The sequence below is a fragment of the Muntiacus reevesi genome, chromosome 2, assembly GCF_963930625.1.
Source record: "Muntiacus reevesi chromosome 2, mMunRee1.1, whole genome shotgun sequence".
Classification (NCBI taxonomy): Eukaryota; Metazoa; Chordata; class Mammalia; order Artiodactyla; family Cervidae; genus Muntiacus; species Muntiacus reevesi.
The window spans coordinates 70,150,211-70,175,724 of record NC_089250.1 but is presented as its reverse complement, the minus strand read 5'-3'; the positions used below and the strand labels follow the sequence as shown (position 1 = coordinate 70,175,724).

Below are 25,514 nucleotides of genomic sequence, written 5' to 3'. Positions count from 1 at the left end.
TGCAGCATGCCAGGCTACCCTGTCTATCACCAACTCCCGGGCTTACTCAAATTCATGTCCATTGAGTCAGTGATGCCATTCAACCATCTCACCCTCTGTCATCCTCTTCTCCTCCTAATTTTCATCTCTTTTTTAATTCTACTTTGGGGACAATATCAACTTAATCTTTCAACCCTTGTGCTGAATTATCTCTGCAATCACATTTGAAATTTCCAAAAGTCCTTATTTGTCTCTCAATACCATTTCTTTTCCTTTTATAGCAGTCATGGCTGATAGATGGTTAACTTCGGACAAAGGGAAGAATCAGTTCTTCCACTGTGATAGGTAGGAAAGAAGGAAGGATGGATGCAGGATAAGGTGGCAGGAAGGTGGGGTATTCCCTCTGATGACCTCCATTTTCTCTGTGACATAGATGGTGAGGACATTTACTGAGACAGAGTGAAAGGTAACGGGGTAGTTGGTTTGAGGAGCAAGGTAAAGGGAAGTCAGAGTTAATCCCCCCCCACCCCAAATTCCAGCTGCTTCCTGGGCAGCCGTAAGGGTTGAAGCCAAAGAACATCAGTCCACCATGGTTCCAACCTGCTCAGTAAGATAAATTCCTGGTTACAGTGTGGGAAAGATGGGCTTTTAGGCAGCTCCATGGCTGGCATTCTTCTAGCCCAGCAGTCTGGAAGAGCAGCAGAGCCCAGGAATTAAGGGTGTTGCTGGTGTTGATGTGATGGACTATTTCTGCCACTTCCGCATCTGTTCACACCATCTCTGGGAACCTTAACAAATTCCAACTGTTCATCTTGACATTTCCCCATCCCTCAATTTGAGGTCATTTAAAAAACCTGGAGGGACTTCCCTGGTGGTACAGTGGATGAGAATCTGCCTGCCACTGCAGGGTACACGCACCCCGTCACTGGTCTGGAAGGATCCCACAAGCCGCGGAGCGACTAAATCCGCGAGCCACAGCTACAGAAGCTCGTGCGCTCCAGGGCTCGTGGTCTGCAACAGGAGGAACCACTGCAATGGGAACCCCATGCACCACAACTAGAGAGTAGCCCCTGCTTGCTGCAACTGGAGAAAACCCAAGCACAGCAACGAAGACCCAGTGCAGCAAAACAAAAACAAAACAAAAACGAAAAAAAAAACACAACAACCCAGAAAACCTAGAGGCTTCATGGAATTTTTCCACTCTTGACCATTTATGAACTGTCAAGGATCAGGTCATTTTCACACTATTCTCAGAGGGTTCCCATTGTTTACATTATGTTGACTAATATGACTATTATGTAGCCATCTATCTTTATCCTTTATTTCTTATCTTTAGAATAAAAATCAGATGCTTTAGGATCTCTAACAGCTTTATTATGTTACAATAAAGAATGCTTTATTCTCTCCATTAATGGAACGGTAATTCATTTTGTGCTTTCTGGATCTCTGACCATGAAAATAGAAACAGACTCTGACAGCAAACCATCCTGTTCTTCAAGTTTATTTATGTAGTTTCAATACACTGACAAAATACACCACATTTTGTTTGTAAATTTTTCTCTCTCAAGAGTGACTTTATCTTTAACCAGAAGATTCTCATAAAGAACACGCACGTGTGCGTGCATGCATGAACACACACACACATACACACACAGGCACACTCTCACAAGGCAAGTACGAAAAAACATAACTCCATCAAAGTGCGTGTGAATGAAAGTGCAAACAGGCTTCATTTTCCAACTCTAGGCTCATTCTCTCTGCTTCAGAAATTAAACAGAAAGCGTCTTGCTGTCCTAACCCAGGGCAAGGGCTGGGAGAGGCTGCCAGGGCCAAAGTATAGGCGGTTCTTGCTGCTGGAGAGCAGGTCAGAGGGCACAGGGCAAGGATGCCAACTCCCTCCCTTCATCCCTCACTGTGTGCCCAGCTCATGGTGTAACGATCTCATCTGGGGAAGGGAGGGAGTGAAGGGCCAGTGGGGTGGACAGAAGGCAGATTTCTCATCCCCCCCTTTATTTTTATGATTTGGTTTCTTTTCAGAGTTTGACATTGGTGCAAGACAGTGCTGAGGCTCCCAGTTCGGGGGCGCTTGGTCCATCTTGTCCTTCCTGTAGACAAGGGTTAGGACAGCGGAAGGCAGACCCACGTGGCTCAGCCGTCCCAGCTGTGCTCCTTAGACATGGAGAGGCCCCATAGCACGGCTGTGTGTGCCTGCTGTTTTCTCACGCCAGAACCAGCGAGATCTCTCGGTCTCATCGGGGAGCAGATGAGGCCATGGAGCTGGTGGGTTTCAGTGCCACCCGAGCAACCAGGACAGAGGCTCAGACGGGCTCCTCCTTCCTCCTGGGCAAGGGGATGCCCATGCAACCTCGGTAAACCCAGACCCCTGCCCAGGGCAGGGCCGGGCCAAGCCTTCCCGGGAAGGTGGTGTCTCTTGAGGTCTGTCCGCAGCCCTGCGGCAGTGCAGCAGGGGGCTGAACGGCTGCCCCAGCTACCTGGGCCTCCATGAGAGGGGGTCCTCTCCTGGGCCAGGGCAGGAACTGAACAGAGCTTTGGGTTTCCCAAAGATAAAGCTTCATATTTTCACAATAGCCCTTGACATTTTCCCACACCGAACCTCACCTCTGCACCCTGACAAGCACACCTCAGAGTACCCGACACACATCTGCATGTATGTATCACGTGGCAGAGACAAGGGGCCCGGGGGAGGCCCCTGGCTCCACAGGAGCTTGGCGGTGGCACCTCACCTCCATGGGTGCGGCCGGGTCCTACCAGGGCCTCTGCCCCCTGCCCCTGTCAGCTGGGAGGCAGGTTTGGCAGTGGCTCAGTGGAGGCCACACTTGGACAGAAAGGTCAAAATCCCAGAGCCACGGCAGGTACCTGGCTGGCAATGCAAGACAGATGGAGGGTGGTAAGAAGCTTAAGGGACATGGAGAATTCAAACCTAGAGGAATTCACCTTCTTCCCAACCCCCACCTTTTAAGAGTCTTTGTAAGACTTCCCAAAACCAAGACATCTAAGAGACAGGTTGAATGTGACGCCATGGGGGGGAGGTGCATGCCAGGCAGAGTGCATCCCAGGCAGGCATTCCCATGGCAAAAGGCCTGCCAGGCATGGGCCCTTACCTCCTGGGAAACACGCTGGCTGAGACCCATGGCAGCAGGGAAGGATGCTCTGCTCTGCTTTGACAGCCGTCATGTCTGCCGACCACCCTGCAGGCCCATGGCCCGGAATTATCTGATGTACCCAGGGGGTTGGCCTTGGCTACCTAGCCGGCCAGCCTGCCTCCTCTCCACAGTTGACACAGGAGGGGTGTGTGGGAACATCTGGGGAAACTTAGCCTCTGCTGCAGAAGCCAAACAGGTTCTAACCACCCCTCTGCTGAGAACAAGACTGGGCATGGGCGACACTAAATACCGAGCGGTCCAGAGCTGGGCACGCTGAAGAAGGGATCCTGGCTCAGAATTCCCCACTTCCGGGCAAGAGACAGAAAGGCATCCACAGCCCTCAATGGATGCTATGAAGACATACCTCTGGGAATGTCTGGGAAAATCAGACAGCAGAATGAGGGCGACAAAACCGGCAGACAGAAACAGGGGAGGTGCTTTTTTGAATAAATGTGTTTGCGGCAGGGTGGCTTCCTGGAAGGAGGAAAGGAGATGGGGGAAAAGCACAGAGAGATGCCAAAGACAGAAGGGCTTCAGGTTGAAGGACTCCCATTCTACCAGATTCTTTTTCAACTGCTGAGAGAAAGACCCTTTGTGGGTGGGGCACCTTCAACTTTCGCCATCAGTAACGCTCCTGAGGCCCGCTCGCACCCTCACTGGTGTGCCTGGTGGTGGATGAGCTCCAGGACTCGGGGGGCTAGGACTCCATCCTCCCCAGGGCTCCTGTGCTCCCCTGTACCTTGCAGGAAGTGGCCCCGGAGAGAAGGACCACCCTGGTTAAGGGCCAGAGGGTGGGGGGAGCGGGGGCGGGGCTCAGGTGGGATGGGAGGAACTCAAGTGGGGAAGAAGCTTCAGCTGCGGAGGGAGGGCCCAGCCCTGAGGCAGTCACTTTAAGGTGTCGTCGGCGTTTTTGAACATGAGAATGGCGTTATAGATCTTCAAGGCTGGGCCCAGCTTGACGCTCATGATCTTCACAATGTCCGCCTGTGTCAGCAAAAGGAAGGCCTCGCCGTCAATCATCTGAGGGGTCGGGAGGGAGGTGGAAAGTGGAGAGGGGAAGGAGGAGGGTAGGGATATGCGTGGGGGGTGGGGAGGGAGAAAGAAGATGGGCGTGAAGGACAGGTGTGGGGAGGGGCGGCGGAAGGTGGGGAGAGGAAGGAAAAAGGAGAAAGGACAAGGAAGGGAGGGAGGAAAAAAGGAAGACAGCGATGGGGACAGAGAAGGAAAGAAAGACATCCACTGGTCTCCCCGTGTCCACACACACACAGTCTCTCTCTCTCTTCCGGCTGGCTGGTGTGGATTTCAGAGCGTGTTTGCAAAACACTCTGCCTCCTCACTGACAGGGGTTTTCTAAGAACCTGCTGTTGCTGTCCTCATATAAACCCACGAGTCTACGTCAGTGCCGTGAATAGTAAACCAGCAGACACCGCGGGCAATCCCACGGGATGTGGGCTAAGCTCTACGATGTTACCCGTGAGCTCCTTTTGAGAAGAAAAAGCAGGGTGGGGAAGGAAGAAAGGAAAAGAGAGAGAGACTTAACCTGAATCTAACCAAGCCTCTGCACCCGATGTCCAATTTATAAGAAACACAGGGGAGAGTGAATTAGTTAAATGACACTTCGAGGAAGCAATGAGACAAGTCTACAAGTTCACATTCACCAAGACTGTTTTCAGTGTTGTGAAACAAGAAACAAACAGAGGGCAACTATTCTAGAACAGAAGATACCTGAGAGATGTGATGACCCAGATCAACTGTGTGAACCTTGCTTGGGTCCTGGCTCAAAAATACCAACTGCAAAAGATATCCCAGGCACAAGCAGGGAAATCTGAATACAGCAGAACACAGGTGATATAAAGCAGCTATTGCCCATTTGTTCGGTGGGATAACAAGGTGGTGGTTATGCAGAGAAAGACTTTAGTTTTTAAGAGATGTGTGCTCATCACCAGACTGGACAGGCTACCCATCAGAACACTGATCCCAAATTGGAGCAGATCCAATTTCTCACTCTTGAAGCATTCCTCTAATGACTGGTCTGTCCCAGCTGGAACGAATCCTGACTCATGTCCCACAAAGCATCACTTCAGCCAGAGAAAGCCCATTCCTTGGAGTAGCATCCTCCCTGGGGATGACAGATGATGTAGACCAGACCCTGGAGAAGGCAAACCTCAGACCTTGTAAAGGTCCCCCTCTACCCTGGGTAGACTCTACTAGATGTCGGTGGGCCACCAGCACACTGTCCCCCTTTGGCATTGCTTTCTTGTATCACAAGAAAATGCTTTCTTGTATTTCAGATCATGCTGGACTGAAATACACAGCAGATGCTCAAGAGAGAGACTGCTCTTCTCCTAAAAAGGGGAGAAAGCCCAAGGACCAAACTCCGGGGTGATTCCGTGGCTGGCTAAGCCCCTGAACTCAAAGAGCATTGATTTACAACCTGTCACCACCCAAAGGAAGATCTCTAATGGATGCTACATCTTTTGCTCTGTCTCATTAAACACGTGCAGAGAAGACTTGGTGCAAGACAGAAGGCTTAGGACAAGTTGTATAAGGATGGGAAGCCTTATTAATATTAGACATGACAGAATCAAGCTTTAAAACAATGAGACCATGAAACCAGCAAGAGATCATTTAAAAGGGATACATGTAAAGTTTTACATTAAGGCTAATACCAAAAAACCTCCAGTGGTACTAATAACACACTGGAAGATTTAGTGAGACTATAGTAGACAATTGATAGAAGGGGCAACTTGGGGACTTTCATGAACTCCAAGCTGGTGTGACGTGGCTATAATAAAGCTCATGTGAACTTCTGCCAACAAAAATACAGGGCTCAAATCTGGAGAAGGAGAAAACTACCCAAAGGCCCGTTAACAGGAGAACTGTGGTATATTCATAACACAGAGCACTGCTCACGATAAAAAGGAGCTGAATACCAGTTACACGTAACGCGGATGAACCTCCAAACACTACACTGAAGAGACAAATGCAGAAGACTGTGTGCTGTGTGATTCCACTGACATGAAGTTCAAGAACAGATAAACTAATCTATGGAGCTAGAAATCAGAACAGCGGTTGTCTATGGGAGCTCACAATAGGGGTCAAAAAAGAACTTTCTGGTATGATGGATGTTTCATACCTGATTGACATATTGGGTTCAGGGTGTACACATTTCACAAAACCTGTAGAATTATACTTTTGAGAAGTATAGTTATATATGTGTGTGTACATTTCACTCCATACATATTTTACCTCCATTTAAAAAACCTAGGTGTCAGTTCATCAGGTGTAGCCACTCTCTTGGGGACCACTCTCATGGGGGATGCTGATAATGGGGCAGGGGATACATGGAAACTCTCTGCACCTTCCTCTCAATTTTGCTGTGAACCTAAAACTGCTCTAAAAACATATAAAGTCTTTTTAAAAACAAAAGGAACGAACACCCAGAGGATCAGCAGCCCAGTGTGTTCTGTGTTGGTCAGAGGGCATCTGAAACACAGGGCTCTGCAGACAGTCCGACAAGAAGATCACGAACCAAGAAGGAAAGGAGCTTGGGAGGGCCACCACCCAAGGGTCGATGAAGAAACTGGCCATGTTGAGCCTGGATAAAGAGATGCTTCCTGGGAAAGAGTAGAGTTCTTTCTCTTGGGCACCTGTAGGTGGCATCTTTGGGGAGCTGAGAATACACTCTTTTAGGTGAAGAGGGTACGTGTAGTCTTTGGAAGGAATTCCTAAATAAACTCAAAAGGTCTCATCTGATTTCAAACTCTACAAATTAGGGAAGTCATGATAAAGCTCTTTATTTAAGGACAACTACACAGTGAAAGCCAGAACCACTATTGGTTAAGCCCTCCCTGTATCGGGCCTGTGGCTATATAGAGACACCAGTGACATAGTTACATTAGACATTCTGGTACCAGGACCCACTCATCAACTCCAGTGCTCATGTGGCGCTGCAAGGTAGTCATCACTATACTCATCTATCTCTATTTTACAGATGAGGAGATGCAGACTCAAAAGACACCTAACAGGCAGAACCAGAATTCACACCCACCTGCCCACGAGGCTAGTGGTTTTTCACCTACAACTCACTGCTTCTCATCTTCGGTAAGCTTTTGGGTCTTAATTTTATGTGTGTGTTAGCATCCTTGCAGTAAACAGCCATAGTCGTGTCAGTCAAAATACATTTTAATTGGCTGCCATTAGGGACGCTAAGTTTGGACAGTGAGCAAAGGAGTGAACGGAATTGTGTTTCCGGGACGGTTTCCCTTCCTGCTGACAGTATGAACACAGAGGGTTGGGTTCCCAAGCTGGGCCGTGGTCATCTGTACTGGGTTTTTCCCAAAGACGTGGGTCACTGTGACTGGTCCCCCCGACCTCAGGTGGGACAACAGAGGTCCTCCCTAGCTGGGGGCAGTGCTGGGGAGGGTGCCCACGCCCTGCCATCTCAACAACCGTGATCCTGCTCGGTTCCCACCCTGCACCGAGCACCCACCTCATCCCTGAAGAGCCGTGCTTGGTCCTCACACCCTGTCAGGGTCTGAACGAAGCCGAAGACCTTGGAAACCAAAGGAGACGTGTTGCCAAGGGGATGGAGCTCGGGAGAGGAGGGAGAAGGTGCCCCTGCATGGCGTTGGTGCCTCCTGGGCTCTGAGAGTGTAATTTTTCTTAGCAGCCCCAGAGGATCCTGATTCTCTGTGTCGCTGGGGGCCCAAGGTGAGGCCACTTGCTCCCAAGGCCCTGGGCTGAGCCGGTCTCTCCTGCTGGATGGGCGGCATGTCCCCCTCCCCACCCCCCAGGACAGGCCTATCAAATGGTGCTCAGGCAGCCCCCACTGGGCAGCTGGGAGAGGCTGTGGACGGAGGGATGATGAGTCAGGAGCGGTATGGGGCTTCCGCCTGACGGGGCCCCTTCCTAGCCCTCCCGCCGGGGCATGGTGAGAGCAAAGAGGAGGCAGAGGAAGAGGGAGGGTCCCCTCCCCTCACCTCATCAATGGTCCACTTGGCGACTGTCGAGGCCGAGATGCCCGCCACGCCGGGCAGGAGCTTGCAGTGCTGCTCCCAGCACACAGACAGTGACCGGTCGGGGTGGGCCGACAGGGCCGACATGAAGAGGGACTGGTGCGTGATGTCGGTGGTCAGCGCTGCAAGACAGAGGCAGAGGCTGGCTGGCCAGGGCCGAGGACCAACCTGTCTCCCTCCAAAGCCTGCTCATCCTCAGGCCACCTGGGAGACTGGCTGGCAGAGGGCGCCAGACCGTGGCCCCTTTCAGACAGTCCTGCAGAGCCAATGGGGTGGGCCGATCCCGCAACTCATCACCCAGCACTTGTCCCTCATGTTACAGACCATGTAGGAAGACCCCACCCTCCCCCAGGCTATAGCACCTGGGCCCCCAAGGATGCTCTTTTCTCCTGGAGCTGTGGCAGCATTGGAAACACCACTCTCTGGAGACCCTGCATCCACATGGCCCCCGATATCCAAGCCACCTCAGTGTGCCGTGTGCTTGGTCACTTCAGTCGTGTCCGACTCTGCGACCCTATGGACCGGAACCTGCCAGGCTCCTCTGTCCATGGGATTCTCCAGGGAAGGATACTGGAGTGGGTTGCTGTACCCTCAGCCTGGACATCAAAAGCCCATTCTGTTTGCCCTCCATTTGCTAAGTTCTTTTAGGCCCTGACTGTTGCAGCCTCAGGGGGATTCTGTTTGAGAAGCAGAGTCAGTTTTCCCAGGAGACTTCCCTGGCAGTCCAGTGGCTGAGATGCCACGCTTCCACGACAGGAGGCACAAGTTTGATCCCTGGTCAGGGAACTAAGATCCTTGCATGCCATGGAAGGGTGGTGGGGGTGGGGGGAGAACCAGCCTGCCCTGTCTGAAGGGAAGCCCCCGGCCAATGCCACTGCCTTAAGCGCCTCTCCTCCCATTATGTCCCCAGCAGGGTCTGGTTCATCCCCTGCGTGCCAGCCCCCCGCCTACTCTGGCACCTTCAGGGTGATCCCTGACCCACTCACCCACCCACACTGCCTGTCCCTTTGCTTCATCTGCTCCTGGAACCCCTGGCTCCCAACCTCCAGCCTCCAAGCGGCTCTACCATCTGGTGAGTGACCATGCTCTACCTGGCTTCCTCCTCGGCTGGGCTTGGCAGCTGTGTGCTTGGACTTCATCTACTTCTGGGGACTCTGGCAAACCTGGCCTCTGCCTACCTTACCTGCCTTGGCTGGCCTTGGGCCATGTGGCCACTGTCCCAGGGGGCTTGCCCTGCCCCTGTCCAGAGTCCAAGAGAGCTGGCTCTGTCCTATGCACTTGGTGCTAATTCCAGACTCTCATGCACGTGGCCCCCTGCTGCCCTCTTCTCCAAGGCCCACCTTGCTTATTACCGTGTCCTTCCATCCCTCCCCTTCACTTCAGCCTTTTGCCCTGACTCCTTGGACCTCACAATCATCCTCAGAGCCTCTGGGATCCTGGTTCCAGCCTCATTGATTGTTCTTCTCTAACTGCCCACCCCCTGTCTGTCTGCTCATTGGTCCAAACCCAGGCTCCCATCCACACCCTGAAGAGCCCCAGCCTTCAGGACAACCCCGGAGCTTGTAACCGCTGCACAGCCCAGTCAGATCTTGCAGGACCTGCTTAGGGTACAGCCTGGATCTCCCATGACAGCTGCCGCCACCAGCACTTGGCCTCCTGTCCCCGCCATGTCCCTCTTTGAAGTCCGCTATCTGGTGCTCCGTGTATCCTGGCAAGGAGTCTGGGGGCTGAGCTCCTTATCTTCTCCAGAGCACAGGACAGAAGCATTTGTAGGCAGCCCGTAGTATCTTATCTAACTGCAAAACATCTATAGTGTGTGAGTGTGTGTGTGTGTGTGTGTGTGTGTGTGCGTGTGTGTGTGTGTGTGTTAGTTGCTCAGTCTTATCTGACTTTCTGAGACCCTATGGACTGCAGCCCGCCAGACCTCTAGGGTGGGATCTTATCTAACTGCTAAATATCTATTATAGCTCCTCTTCTTTTTTTTCTCTTTTGCTTAAAAACAATAGAAATATGTTTCTCATAGTACTAGAAGCTGGAAGTCTCAGATCAAGGCACCAGCAGACTGGGTATATATTGAACGCCCACTTCCTGACTCCCAGGCTGCCATCTCCTCACTGTGACCTCACATGGCAGAAGGGGCAAGGGGTCTCTTAGGAGGGCACTAATTCCATTCATGAGGGGTCCATCCTCATGACCTAATCACCTCCCAAAGGCCCCACTCCAAATACCCTGACATTGAGGACTAAGTTTCAACAGATGCGTTTAGGGGGTTACAAATGTTCAGTCCAGAGTATTATTATTGGAAGTTAGCAACTATGTGCTGAATAGGCACTGTGGGAAGGTGAGGGCAGGGAAGAGGGGGAATGCAGTATAATAGAAAACACAAATTGGACTTGGAATCAGTTCCTTACTAACTTGTTTTTTTTTTTTTAATTTTTTTTGGTCTAACTTGTTTTTTTAATGCCAGGCACCTCATGTAACATGGGCCTCAGTTTCCCCATTTGAAAATGAACTGGTTGAGGGGACTTCTCTGGTGGTCCAGGATTTAAGACTATGAGCTCTCAATGCAGGGGGCCCAAGTTCGATTCCTGGTCAGGGAACTAGATCCCACATGCCACAACTAAGAGTTCACATGCTGCCACTAAGACCCGGTGCAGCCAAATAAATTTTAAGAAGAAATAAAAAGATAAAGCGGTTGTGTAAGGAAATCATGGTGGTTTCCTCGTTCTTTCTAAGAGCTGACACTCACGGGCCCTGGAGGGCCCCATGAGCACCGTGAGCACAGCCAAGTCCTGAGCTCTCCAGGCAGGCAGCTTTCCCAGGGAGCTGTTTTCCAGCAGACCCACGCTGAGCAGGCCTACCTACGGATACGTGAGAAGTCTCCGGAACAAAACCCAGAGGGACCAGTGTCCCCTATGCAAGAGCCAGCTGATGGAACAGGGGAGCCCTGCTCAGAGGTCAAAGGCCTGGGCGCTGTCCCCCGCCCTGTCCCTGAAGTGTCTCAGGACTCGGGTGAGTCCTTCCCAGTCCAATCTGGCACACAGCCTCGTCCATGGAAAGACTTCGAAAGTTCTCAGGATAATTCTGGAATGAAGACAGCAGGCAAGCGCCCTCTGGCAGTCAGAACACAGCCTTACAATGGAAGCTGACCAGGTGTACCACATCCATGTTGCAGACCACTTGTGAGAGTCAGCGAGATGGTATAGATAAAGCACCTGAAATGGTGCTTGGCCTATAGCAGGTGTTTGATAGTGTAGCAGCCACTATTATTTCAGGTAACTGACACCTGAAAAGCAGGTATTATTCATGTTTTCAAATAAGAACACTGAAGCTCAGAGATGTGACTTGCTCAAGGTCACACAGCTAGAAAGTAACGGCCGTGACTTCCCTCCCAGGAAGCCAAGACTGAGAAAAGCAGAGCTGGGGGCATCATCCCGCCTCAAAGCGAGTGACCAGGAGCCCACAGAGGCTCTGCATCTTGCCGGCAGACTCACAGCAATGCCTGAGGTACAAAGGGGATAGCATGTGAGGTTGTTCGAGGCCCCACGCCATGTCTCAACACTGCTCTGTACCCCCAAGTATTGCGACAACTGCCTCCCAGCCTCTCCCACCCTGTGAGATGCTGGTGAGTCCTCCCACCAAACACCAAGCTGCCACGGTGAACACGGGGGAGGACACAGGGAACAAATGACCCAGGACTCACTCGGAAAATCTTCCTGTGGGATCTTCCGGTACTTTGGAGGGCGCCCGATCCTGGAGAGAGAGGAGCTGGGCCCGTGGCAGGGACTCAGTGCCTGCTCTGGCCTCGGAGGACTTGAGGCCCCACACCCTTGCCCTCCGCACCGGCCGTGATGGCGAGGCTTCTTCCTTAGGGAGAAGCCTGAGAGGCTCCTCTTGCGGGCTGAGGCCTCCGTGTCCGACAGCTCTGCCTTCAGCCGGCTCTGGTTCCTCTCGGCCAGGGGGCAGCCCGAGAGGCAGTGGTGAGCTGTGAACTTGCCGGTGACGTGGCCAGAGCCATCACAACCAGGAGTGGGGCACTTCCTGGAGCAGAAGAAGGTTTGAGATGAAGCTGCTTGGTCCCACTTGGCTCTTCCCAACCCCGGCCCCACTGGGAGAGCGGTCGGGTGGACCCTGATTGGCCACCCATGGTGGGTACGAGACAGACCCCTCTGAGTAGCGCCTGAGGCTCCCTGCGCAGGAGCCCTTCACTCACCGGTGGTGAAAGCTGTACTTGGAGCTCCTGCTGTGTGGCGGGCTCCGATAGCTGAGAGGCGGACAGCCCGTGGGGGAGGCAGTGCTGGGCTCTCTGGGTTCTGGAGGGGCAGGCGGAAAAGGGTCAGCGCGGGGTCTTGGGGGTGGAGGTGGGCCTGGGGGAAGGTATGGAGGTAGGGAAGGTCAGCGCTAGGAACCAGTTCCCAGGTACAGGGGTCCTGAGCCAGGCTGGGACACCACTTCCTGCTAATGGACATCAGCCCATCCTGGAGGAACGGGGGCTTGGCTCTCATATACACTGTGGAAACCTGCAGGCCATATCCTCTGCCTCTGGAAAGAGGAGTGCCCTCGATCAGCTTGGGGCTGGTGTGGACACAGCTGCACCCAAAAGCTATAACAGGCAGATTCATGTTATTCTTGTTTTTCAGTTTCAACCCCAAGACTTTGGGGATTATATTTTTTAGTCTCTGCCTATGCTTGGAGAACAGTTGAGAAGGATCCACGCCCCATGTGAAACAGATGTGGGTGACCTCCAAGCCCTGCCGGCAGTGGGGAGCAGGATCTGATGCAGGGAGCCGCACTGCCTTAGCAAGCACCGCGCATGGCTCTGCTGGATGCTGAGAGGACTCCTCAGGGCACAGCTACCTCCTAAGCATTTGCTCCCAAGTGAACTTGGCCCTTCACACCTCCAGGTCCCCCACCTAGCAACTGGGGAGGCCAGAAGCACTGCTCAGTGTGGCAGAGACCGTCCCCAGGGTGGGGAGGATGAGTCACCCCAGAGTTTACTGTGGGCATGCTGTAGAAAGGGGTGTGCCAGGGCTCAGGGGCAGGGCCGGACATCAGGACGAAAGGGTCAGAGCACCCCAGGGGTACACACGGAGAGGGGGCTGCAGGGGATGCCCCGTCTTGGAGCACCAGCCCGCCGGGTGGATGTCAGGGTGGTCAGCATCAATCCAGAAGTCATAGGCGTGACTCCAGCCATCAAAGTGGAGCTGGGGAGGAAAGGCCCAAGAGGTCAGGTGTTCCTTGTGGAGCCCAGTTCAGCCAGGAGGTCCTCCAGGCTCCAGGAGGCTCTCCCCATCCCTGGGGCCTGTCAGAAGCAAGATCCTGAATTGGAAGGACCAACGGGCCAACCTCACAATAATCCATCTCGACACCACACTTCCCAAGGGTTCCACCTATGAAGCTACTGGCATGCATGAATGCCAAGTTTCTTCAGTCGTGTCCAACTCTTTGGGACCCCATGAACTGTAGTCTACCAACCAGGCTTCTCTGTCTACGGGAATTCTCCAGGCAAGAATACTGGAGTGGGCTGCCATCCCTCCTCCAGGGGATCTTCCCGACCCAGGGATACAATCCGTGTCTCCTGTGGCTCCTGTACTGCAGGCGGATTCTTTACTGCTGAGCCACCAGGGAAGCCCTGAAGTTAACTGGTATCTCCCATCAGTCCTTGGGTAGGACAAGGATTCGTGGGCCCATCTGATAGGCTCAAAGAAGGGACAGGACTTGTCCTGACTCACAAAGGTTAAGTGGCAGATGAGACCTGACTGAGACCCAAGATCTTCGGCCTCAAGTTTAGAGCTCCCTTCCCTGCAACATGCAGCTTCCCTGCAGTCTGGTTCATGCCATACCCTTGCTTGACCTCAGCACTGTCTACGGAAGTCCTGCCCCGTTGGCCTGTCCACTCCCACAACCCGAGGGGCCCAGAGCCACCTTTATCCGATGATCCTCCACATCCTCCACGCTGGCCACACGAATTAGGGCTGGGTTCCTGCGGTCCACGGCTTCCAGCTTCATGTTGACCAGGAAGCTGTGTGGGGGTCGCTTCAGGGGGAGAGGGGTCTTCAGGCCAAGGCCCTGCTCAGCAGAGCTGAGGCCCCAAGAGGGATGCCCAGGTGCTGTGCTTGGGGAAACTGTGGCCAAAGGGGGAGGCCAGGGCTCCATCCTGCCTGACCAAGGTCTCTGTGCTTTCCTGAACTCAGCTCTGGGGGCAGAGAAAGCCAACTCACCACCTTGAAGGCCCAGGTGGGCACAGGAGAGGCCCCGGTTTCTTCCAGATATTTCTCCCAACAGAAGCTGTCAGGGTCTGGGTAGTCTGGAGGAGAGGATGAGAGCAATGTCTAGGCACCTGGGTGTAGCGGGGAGCTCCTCCCCTCCAAGCAGGACCGGGGGCGTGGAAAGGACAGGAGCTCGTGGACAGAAATCCCCCTGTGTCACAGCCTGCTCCTTGCAGGGGGCTCCTGAAGGGGAGGGGTGCCGGACAGAAGCAAGCAGTTTATTTGGTTATCTGGGAACCCTGGCTTCTAGTCCTCTCCTTGGCTCTATTGCCTCACTCCAGCCCCAGTCCCATCTGAACCCCTAATGTATGTTCTGAGTGCTAAATCGCTTTAGTTGTGTCTGGCTCTTTGCGATCCTATGGACTGAAGCCCATCAGGCTTCTCTGCCCATGGAATTCTCCAGGCAAGAATACTGGAGGGGTTTGCCATGCCTTCCTCCAGGGTATCTTCCTGACCCAGGGATCAAACTTGCCTCTCTGACGTCTCCTGCATTGGCAGGCAGGGTCTTTACCCCTAGCGCCAGTGTAATACCCTGACAGGGAAGGATACGCTTTCTTCACTCTGGGTTCCTGTTTCCTTACCGAGAGGGCTTATCTAACTTTCGTTGTTTTTTTTTTTTTTTTGCCTGTGAGATCTTAGTTCCCTGACCAGGGACTGAACCCATGTCCTTGGCAGTGAAAGGGCAGAGTCCTAACCCCTGGACCAGGAATTTCCCTTCAGCCTCAACAGAGTCAGGGTTGAACAGGACTCTCCTAAGATCAAAGGGTTCTCAGCTCCCAGGCAAAGAAGTGAAGGCTCCAGGCTACACGTGCGCCCTCGGCCTGCCCTTAGAGACCCGGCTAATGAGGCACTGGTAAGGGGCCAGGGAGGTGGGGTGGCTCAGGCTGCAGGGTCACCTTGCGGAGGGGTGAGGGGCTTTCCTTGCTTCTGGCACCAGCCCACCGGGTGGATGTAGGGGCTGCTGGAATCACACCTGAAACCCAAGAATTCTTCACTGTCTCAAGGTGAGACTTCGAGGCCTGGAGCCCGCTGTCCTGTGACATCATGGCGACAGGGCCCACCCTCATGTCGCTTCTGAGGGAGAGTCAGACTGGTGACTGGTGAGGGAGTCAGAAAATTCCAACGGTAACTAAAAATTCTAACACCGCCTTAATATCTCAGAGAAAATCATGGGTCACAGGGATCTGTTTATCTTAACCTTGGTACTTTGAGATGAAACATTTAATTGTCATCATAATTACTAACTGATGCAGATTGGAGTCCCCAACCTCCGGGATCTAATGCCTGCTGATCTGATGTGGAGCTGATGTAATATAACAGAAATAAAGTGCACAATAAATGTAATGTGCTTGAATGATCCCAAAACCACCCCCCACCTCCAGTCCTTGAAAATATTGTTTTCCACGAAACTGGTCCCTGGTGCCAAAAAGGCTGGGACCCTGTAGATCAGATCCACAGGGCACTCAATTGTCCCCTGAGCAATATGAATATCAGGGCTGAGCCAGCTACCTGGCCCATCCCATGCCCACCATCCCTCCCCTTCCCCTTCCCCCACCCCCTGGGGCCAGGTCTGGGCCCTCCCACTACCAGTAGTCGTAAGTGTCATCCCAGTTGTCAAAGTGAACCAGGAAGCGGCCGTCCACCACGTCGGTCACACTGGCCACGCACACGAGGGACGGGTTCATGCGGTCCACAGCCTCCAGCTTCATGCCCACCTGGAAGCCCAGGGGTGGGGGACTCTGGGGGCAAGAAGAGGTGCTGCCACGGCCAGGCCCAGGCTGGCTTGCGCTGGCCCAGGACCCACTGGCAAAGGAAGAGGAATAGTTTCCCTGGGGTTGTGTTTCTGCTGGGTGGGCACGGGGAGAGGGTGGGAGAAAGAGGCTGAGGAAGAGGGTCTCTCCAGGGCAGAATCAGAACCCCCAGACCTGAGCCCTCAGGCACTTTTGGCCTCCGAGGGATGCTCAGAGGAAGCCTCACCGTGGAAGCGTCACTGACAGGAGGCCACTCACTCACCCAAAGAGCCTGCCAGGCTGAGCACAAGCCTCCCCTCCCCAGACAACCCTGGCCCAGCTTGAGCTGAGGGGGCTGGGTCCACCACGGGGTGGCGGGGAAAGACGAGCTGACATGTGAGGCAGGGGGTGGGGAGAGGCAGCAAGGAGGCACCTGCCATGTGGTGGACAGAAACTCCAAAAGCCATCACCTCGCTCAGTCTTTACAACAACCCTAGGGAGATGGGTATCATCGTCTCCATTTTTATAAGTTAAGTGACTTGCCCAGGACCACAAAGCTGGTCAATGGTGGGGCCGGGACTTGAACAGTTTGACTTAAAATCTGCATTCCCTGTCACAAGAGCTGGTAGAAGCCCCCCAGTCACCTGTAAGTATGGTCTCTGGGGCAGGACCGGGGTGGGTGGTACCTGTCCATGCCTGAACAATATGGGGCAGGCCCTGGCCCACGGGGACCCGGGACTTTCCAGATGGTCACATGTTTACTGGGCTTCCCTGGTGGTTCAGTGGTGAAAGAATCCACCTGCTAATGCAGGAGACACAGGAGACTCGGGTTCGAGCCCTGGGTCAGGACGGTCCTCTGGAGAAAGAAATGGCAACCCACTCCAGTATTCTTGCCTGGGACATCCCATGAACAGAGGAGCCTGGTGGGCTACAGTCTATGCAGTCGCAGAGTCAGTCATGACACGATTTAGCGACAACAGTAACATGTTTACTGGGAGTTCCCTAGATCTCTCAGGCCTCTGGTTTGGGATTAGGAGATGCTTTAACTGTGGGATAAAGTTGCCAGTTGCCTCAAACAGAGAGAAGGACAAGAGAAGGGCGCTGGGACCACATGGGAGAGCCTCAATGTTGCTCAAATGGATGGAAAAAGCCGCTCCCAGAATAAAGATTTGGACCTGACAACAAGAATTGCAGGGAAACCCAAGCAAGAAAGGACACCTCTGTGTCCAGGCTCAGAGGGGATGTGTGGAGGAGAGGATTTCAGCAGTTGGGGGTGGGGGAGGACTGGAGGAAACCCGGAACTGCTTTCCTCTCTGGCCCTGGAGCTGCCCAGGGGCCCCTCCCGTCCGGTGAGGACCAGAGCTGAGCTGAGAGCACCCATAGGTGAGCGCTCATCTGCCGACTCAGGTGCCCTGGCCGGCTGCAGTGACTGTCCTGGGGGCACTCACGTGGCTCTGGCTCACAAACAGGTGCTTGGGGGCAGCCTGGGCTCTGGTGCTGCGCAGGTACTGGCTCCAGCTGAACTCCTCCTCCTTGTAACCTAGGCCCCTCGGGGGGGATGAACAGAGCGCCGTGCAGACAGAGGCTGGGCTGTGGCGAGGGCACCCCACACGGAAGCAGCAGAATCAGGCAGGCCTGAGGACCCCACAACCCTCAGGAACCTGCCCAGGGACCCCCCTGCCAATGCAGGACGCAGCCTTGGGTGGGTTTCTCTCAAAGGGCAAGGGCAAAGCAGAAGCCCTAAGGCTTAGCAGTCATAGCAGGATGAGACGCAGAAAGGCTGGCTGTGCAATGGGAACAGGGAAGGGGGGACCACAGGGAAGGGGTGAGGGAAGGTCTGGGGGCTCACTGCCTCACAGGGACCAACCCAGCCAGGCCTTACCTTTGGGGGGCTGCAGCTTGTGCCCCGTCTTCTCGAACCAGCCAGCCGGATGAATGTCAGGGGAATTGGCATTGACCCAGAAGTCATGGCACTCGGAATACCCATCAAAGTGCAGACGCAGGCGGGAGCCACACACCTGACCCCGTAAGGGGGAAGCACGGGGACTCCAATGCCAGCAGACACCCTGTTCCCCTTCCCGCACCGCTCCTTGGCCAGCCCGGTAGTCTCAGGGGTCTGTTGCTACAAGGTTCCCGCCTTCACCCCTCCTGCCTCCCAGATTTCCCGGCATCCTGAACTTTGCCATACACCCTCCCATCCTACAAGGAGCACAGCTCATGTGCTAATGAGCCTGAGCTCTGGGCACGAGACAGGATATTCTCAGACACCCTCTGGCCCCTTTGAGCCCTGGACAGATTCCAAAGGCAATGACCAAAGCTCAGGGCCCCAAGGACCCTTCCTTCCGCTACCTTCTCTCACTGCTCAGACCTCAGCCTGCCAGAGGCGGTTCCTTGAACATGGTGCCCTTGAACGTGTTGTTCCGTGGCCCAGTGCCTTTTTCTCACTTTGCCTCTTGTGCCTGGGACACACTACTCACCTCTCGAGACTCAGCAAAGGGGGCTCTTCCCCCTGAAGCTGTTCTTGCCCCTTCAGTGGCCCCCTGCACACAACAGTCATCACCCCTGGGGGGTATCACTCTTTATGTGGCTGATGCCCACACAACTGTGAGCTCCTAAGAGGATAAGGACCTTGTTGGACTCATGCCACCATCCCTGCCCCTGGGAGTGCTGCTCCTCAGTAACCTCACCATCTCAACCCTTTTCCTGCTTTTTGTTTGTATTTCAGTGTTCTGCACATTCTGCCTCAACCCCCTATTAGGTTGGATGCTGTCTGAATCCAGGCCTTCCGTGTCCTTGGCTGACTCCTTCAGTCCATCCTGAGGGGAGTCATCAGGATGGGGGTGCCAGCCTCAGCTCACCTCGGCCACGGTGAGGATGAAGTACATGCTCGGGTGCTGAGGGTCGATGCCTTCCAACTTCATGCCCGGTCTGAAGCCGTTCTTGTTATGAGTGACCGTCTGGTACTGTTAACGCACAGATAGGAGAGGATCCAGCTCCCCTCTGGCATTATCCTAGCCTAGTGGGCTGGAGGCAAAGGAACTACCTTTGGGGCCCACCTGCTCAGCACTACCATAGAGGTAACTTATTTGGGGAACTTTACTACAGGGATCCAAAGGACAGGCTAGCCTCCAGGTCCCTTGAAAAGTGGACTTTAGGGCTTCATCTTACCCAAGTCAGTGTGTAGAATTAAGTAAAAGGCAACAGAATTCAAAAGTCTGCAGGCCCAGTGATGGGTAAGCCAGTCCCACCTGTTTCTTCCCACCCAGGAAGCCCCTTATAGTGAGCCCTTTTCTACTCTGGGTCCCTAATCAGTCTGTCCCCCTTCCATCCTGCCAGTCCTTTGAGGCATGTCAGACAGAGAAAGCGGCAGAAGGCCTGAGTCTGAAGGTGAGTCCCTGGACTGGGAGATAAGCCCTTTCTAACGCAGAAGTACACAACTCACGTCCTGGAAGAGGCTGATGGGGGCAGCGACGGCCTTCTGCTCCTCAAGGTAGGATTCCCACGACCAGCCTGGTTTCTTCTCCTCTGAGGCTGTAGGGAGGAGGCAGACAGGCTGATCCCTCAGGTGGTGGTTGGTGGTTTACTCGCTAAGTCCTATGCTGACTCTTGCAACCCCATGGGCTGCAGCCCACCAGGCTCCTTTGTCCCTGGAATTCTCCAGGCAAGAATACTGGAGTGGGTTGCCATTTCCTCCTCCTGGGGATCTTCCCGATCTGGGGATCGAACCACGTCTCCTGCATTGCAGGAAGATTCTTTACCAACAGAGCCACCAGGAAAGTCCTAGGTTGCTTTTTAAATACGACCTTCCTCAGTTCCCCCAACCCAACTCTACCTTAACCTCCAAAACAAACATCTGTCTGTGATCACATGCTGTCTTCTGATCCCACTTAGCCACAAGGGTGCCGGACACGCAGGGCCCAGGTGAGACTCAGTCTCAGGTAAGGCTGCACCGAATTCTGCCCACCCTGCCCAGCCCCCACTCCTAGACCATTGTCAGCAAAGGCACTCTGGATTATGGGCCCACTAACAGAGGTTACAAAGTCTCAACCACAGAAGGCCAAAGCTGTGTGATAAGTCCTGAGCCAGAGGACTGAATCACAGCACCACCTAAGCTCACTGGGAAAGAAGAGGAAAAAGAGAAAAAAAAGAGAGGGAAATATGCAAGGAGGAAGAACAGAAGAGACCACACAGAGGGTTTCCCTGGTGGGGTAGTGGTTAAGAGCCCACCCGCTAATGCAGGGGACACAGGTTAGATTCCTGGTCTGGGGAGATTCTACACATCCCAGAACAACTAAGCCTGCGGGCCACAACTACTGAAGCCTATACCCTCTAGAGCTAGAAGGCTGCAATTACTGAAGTCTTAGTGCCCAGAGCCTGTGCTGTGAAACAAGAAACCACCGCAATGAGAAGCCCAGGCACTGCAAAGAAGAGTAGCCCCTGCTCGCAGCAACCAAAGAAAGCCAACAGACCCAGGACAGTCAAAAACCCCCCTCAAAGAGCTATGACTTCATACCCACTAGGATGGTTATAATATAAAAGACAGAGGGCCTTCTCTGGTGGTCTAGTGTCTAAGACTCTGTGCCCCCAATGCAGGGCACCTGGGTTCGATCCCTGGACAGGGAACTAGATCCCATATGCTGCAATTAAAAGTCAGGACAGCTAAATAAATCCTTTTTAAAAATAAAAAAGACAAATTATAACAAGCCTTGGTGAGAATGTGGATAAATTGGAACTTTCATACGCTATTGGTGGGAATATACGGTGGTGTGGCCACTTTGGAAAACATTCTAGCAGTTCCTTAAGAGGCTAAGCATATGGTTACCACAGCAACCAGCAACTCCACTCCTATGTACATACCCAAGAGAAATGAACACTTATGGCCAGACAAAATTTGTGCACAGATATCATATCAGTGTTATTCATAACAGCCTCAAAGTGGAAAGAACACACATACCCATTAATTGATAAAGTGTGATATTTCCTATGATGGAATATTATTCAGCAATAAAAATGGATGAAATACTGATACATGGTACAACATGGATAAACTATGAAAACACTGTGCTAAGTGCAAGAAGCCAGTCACAAAGGACCACATGCTATATGATCTCATTTATATGAAATGTCTAAATAGGCAAATCCATATATACAGAAAGTAGATTGGTGGTTGACTAAGGCTGGAGGGGAATTCGTGGTTTGGGGGGAATTTCAATTAATGGGTATAGGGTTTCTTTTTAGAGTGATGAAAATGTTCTAAAATTGATTGTGGTGATGTTCATACAATTCCATGAATAGACCAAAAACCACTGAATTGTATACCTCAAATGAGTAGATTGCATGTTTTGTGAATTATAACTCAATAAAACTATTAGAAAGCTATTTCTTACAAAAACATGTATAAAGCATTAACTGTAGAAAAAAATGGATATGTTAGACACAGATTTTCTGCACACATAGGACACATGAGCAGCCCTGCCATGCCCATTCCTACTCCCAGATTCTTCTGTCAAAAGATCCCCAAAATGAGTGGGAAAAGATTTAGCCATAAGAGCAAACTTCTGTCTACTGACAAAGTTTCTTCCCTTGAAAAAAGGCAGAAAGGAGAAAATATCCAGAAACTAATGCCACACATTAATTAATCTTCACAGTTGAGATGGTGAAATGTACAAATCAAAAGATAACTTCAACCTGGTCAACAGGACCCAGCAGAAAAAATGCTTTGTTTAAGAATGTACTTTCTTAAGAAAGACAGAGCAGTGGAGCCAATATATCTATATATCTATAGTTAGATATACACAATACAGTTAGATATATTAACTCCTGCCTCTATTTACGGAGAAGGCAATGGCACCCCACTCCAGTACTCTTGCCTGGAAAATCCCATGGATGGAGGAGCCTGGTAAGCTGCAGTCCATGCGGTTGCTAAGAGTCAGACACGACTGAGCGACCTCACTTTCACTTTTCACTTTCATGCATTGGAGAAGAAAATGGCAACCCACCCCAGTGTACTTGCCTGGAGAATCCCAGGGACGGGGGAGCCCGATGGGCTGCCATCTATGGGGTCGCACAGAGTTGGACACAACTGAAGTGACGCAGCAACAGGAGCAGCCTCCATTTAAGACTTAAGAGGACATAAACCAGAACTTTCCTGGTGGTCCAGTGACTAAGACTCCATTCTCCCAAAGCAGGGGGCCTGGGTTTGATCCCTGGGGAGGGAACTAGACCCCACATGCCTTAACTAAGAATTTGCATGCCTCAACTAAAGAGCCCACATGCCACAATGAAGATCAAAGATCCTTCGTGCCACAACAAAGACCTGGTACAGCCAAATAATTAATTAATTAATTAAAAGAGGACAAAAACTAATGAACGCTAAGACTTTGACTTCTGATGTGACAGCCTTGGGTGAGAAAGACAGCCATGAAAATATGATTTGGCTAAGACAGGCAGAATATAGAATAGGTACTACAGAGTATGAAGCTCTGGACACAGGCTCCTCTGACTGCCAATGGGTTCATAAGGGAGAAAGATGTCCTAAAACTGACCTCACTCTCTGGCTCTCTAAGGAACAGGAAAGACAGTAACTCATGCAACTAACCCATGGTCCAAGAGGAAGCACTGACATACAACTCATTTATTCATCCACTGAACAAACATTTATTGAGAGTGTACTCCACACAAGCCTCTGGGCTAAGGACCAGGGATAAAATGACTAGTAGAAGAGATTCAGTTTTGAGGGAGGCAGCGAGACATTGCTTCAGTCTCTGGGTGAGTTTGATAAACTCTACTTGGCTCCAATTGGCTGCTGTCACGGAAAGTGGAGATGGTAATGCAGAAGGTCTGAGGGCCACAGCTGGCTATTAATGATCTTTGTTCCATTTTTCTTGGAACCAAAGGATTAGAATGGAGGCCCAAATAGCAAGGTCAGACCAATGACCAGTATGGACTTGCCCACACCATCACAGGGAAGCAATACCATGTGGTGCCATTAAAGTCTGCTCAAGTCTTTGGATATTATGAGGACTACTCACAACTGGATGCTGCTGCTGTTGCTGCTAAGTCACTGGATAATAGAGGATAAACAAACACATGATATAAGCCTCAAGAAGATACATATACCATGGCACAAACCAAAAACACACATGCTCTGTCACACACGCACACATACATACTAACTTATGGTCATCTATATATGTACAATACACCATCTCAATGGTAACCTGCACTCCCAGACTCACACCTCCAAAGGCTTACACACACGGCTCATGAATATATATACACAGGCTATCATACCAGGCTGGCTGCTGTTCCATTCCTCACTTTCTGGGGTGTTAGTAGTAGCTTGTCCCTCTGGATCCTTTCCTTCTTCTTGCTTCTCCTGTAGAAGGCAACAGATCCCAGTTTCCTGTCTTTGTGAGTTGGCGTGAATCCCCTATCTCTATTCCTGATCCAGGCCTAGCTCTCTGGTCACATGGTGTTCTGCTCCCAACAGGTGGATATTCTTCCAGGCTACCAGCAGGAACACAGCTCTGGTAGACAACCCTTTACCACATGGGCACAGTCTCATACCCCCTAGTTTACACAGCCTGATTACAGTTCTCCTCATTCCCAGGTGGGGAAACTGAGGACATGAATACCTGCCCTGTGCTCCATGGCCTCTAGCCCAGAGCTGGGGCCCCACTGAGGAATCTGTCCATTTGCCTGCACACCTGCTTGGGTGCTGGTTCATGTCAACGTGACAGCCCCGCCACTAGACTGAGGTGGGGGCTCTAGAAAAACAGGAAAGGGGTTTATTTATTTCCCTGGAACCAAGTCCAGGATCTGACTCCAGATAGGACCCCAAAGTATGATGAGTGAATTACTATGTCTTCTGTGGCCCAGCCCCACCATCTGGATTAATGGAGGGGCTGGTGAGAATTGAGGTATAGCCTCCAGCCTCCCCTGCCCTCCCAGCTGTCCGCCTCCTACCATGGCCTCTGGCTCAGACTCCTCCTCGGATGGGCTCTGATATTCCCTGCGCTTCCTCTTCTTCACGGGTTTGAGGAGCTCAGAAGCGCTGGTGCAGTTGTTCTGGCCTGAGGAGTTCTCCACTATGACTGACCTGAGGGACGGGCAGCCTGAGGGAAGGAACCACCCACCCTGCACCATCCACCTCCCTTCAAAGCTCAGAACAGGAGCAGGGGCCTTGGGGCCAGAGAAGCCCCAAAGGGGCTTTGGGGCGGGAGAAGGCAGAGAAGTGGGGCTTAATTCCTTCCGGCTTACCGCTCCTGGAAGCGCTGAGGGCAGCCATCATTGCAGGAACTAGGATCTGGACCAGCGCCTTGCTGAGGCCCACAAGCCTGGCACGGGCAGGTGCCATCATCCTCTGGTGGGTCTTGAGGCGGACCTTCTGGAGGGTCCTGGGGGAGGCCCGCTGCGGGAGACCAAAGGCACCTCAGAACGCCCACCCAACACATCCACACTCAGGCTCCGCCCATCTCGGAGCCCACTCTGGGCCTCCACCTCGGTCCTGTTCCCCACTTTCCCCCCTGGACAACCCTGCCTCCCTCGCCAGAGCCTTCTCCGCCCCAAGACCAACACGCCGGCCCGGGCACACCCGCTGGGACCCGGGCCACGCCCCTTCGGGCCACGCCTCTGGCTTCGGCTCCCCTGCGAGTTCGGGACTCTCCCAGCCTCCGCAAGGGGCCAGCTGCGGGCCTGAGGCTCCTACCCGGCTGTTGCGGGTCCGCGCCGCCACCCCTCGCCGGCGCCTCGCCATCTTCGTACTCGGCCACGCCTTCCCGCCGCAGCTCTGGGCTTGGGGGTTGCTCTGCTCCCACCATGTTCGGCGGCGCGTACTCGCTTATCCGGAACTGTAGCGCGGGAGGGTCAGAGGGGTACAACTCCTGGACTGGCCCTTGACCCAACCCCAGTCAGCATGGTCCCCTCTCCCGCCCCCACACTGCAAGCCACGCCTCCAAGGCTCATTCACCGTAAGACAGGCTCTAGAACCTCCCAGCTGTCTCGTCTTGGGAGCGCAGCACTTCAAGCTCCGCCCCCAGAGTCCCTCACCTTAAGCCCCGCCCCCAGAATCCTCCCTCTCGGCCTGCTTCCCCACCTTCCGCCTCTGGCCCCGCCTCCGGGCCCGCAGGCCCCGCCCCACAGCGGCGGCTCGCGGGACCCCGCCAATCCCCACAGCTACTGACCCGCAGGCCACCCCCCGAAGGCGGGGCCGCGGCTTCGGTCCACTCCAGGAGCCGCACTGTGCTGGCGCTGGGGCTGGCCGCTGGCCCCGTGCTCAACTGCGGGAGAACCGTGGCTGTGACAGGTACGCTGCCGGCCGCTCGCTCCGGGGTGCCCACGTGGATCGGCTCC

The 25,514-nt window shown here is 53.1% G+C and overlaps 1 protein-coding gene across 1 annotated transcript; it reads right to left on the bottom strand.

The window, feature by feature from the left end:
- Positions 1–1,491: 1,491 nt before the first annotated feature.
- Positions 1,492–25,466, bottom strand: L3MBTL1 (L3MBTL histone methyl-lysine binding protein 1). Its single transcript, XM_065922029.1, has 19 exons — positions 25,346–25,466; positions 24,871–25,012; positions 24,423–24,573; positions 24,129–24,261; positions 23,454–23,538; positions 19,603–19,691; positions 19,019–19,123; positions 18,043–18,178; positions 17,609–17,700; positions 16,018–16,169; positions 15,327–15,403; positions 14,383–14,468; positions 14,087–14,197; positions 13,251–13,365; positions 12,375–12,474; positions 11,865–12,202; positions 8,126–8,283; positions 7,636–7,698; positions 1,492–4,127 (listed from the first exon to the last, which is right to left on the bottom strand). Exons 2-19 carry the CDS (start codon positions 24,980–24,982, stop codon positions 4,029–4,031), a joined length of 2,202 nt encoding a protein of 733 aa, XP_065778101.1. The 5' UTR covers positions 24,983–25,012; positions 25,346–25,466; the 3' UTR covers positions 1,492–4,028.
- Positions 25,467–25,514: the final 48 nt, after the last annotated feature.

What these genes read in the sequence shown, in the direction of transcription:
- L3MBTL1 (XM_065922029.1), bottom strand. Translation starts at nt 24,982, where the DNA reads ATGGTGGGAGCAGAGCAACCCCCAAGCCCAGAGCTGCGGCGGGAAGGC. An exon ending in CCTCAGCGCTTCCAGGAGCG is followed by an intron (nt 24,262 to 24,422) that starts GTAAGCCGGAAG and finishes CCCGTCCCTCAG; the next exon opens with GTCAGTCATAGTGGAGAACT. An exon ending in TCCCCTGCAGCCCCCTCTCC is followed by an intron (nt 12,475 to 13,250) that starts GTGTGTACCCCT and finishes CTGCCCCTCCAG; the next exon opens with AACCCAGAGAGCCCAGCACT.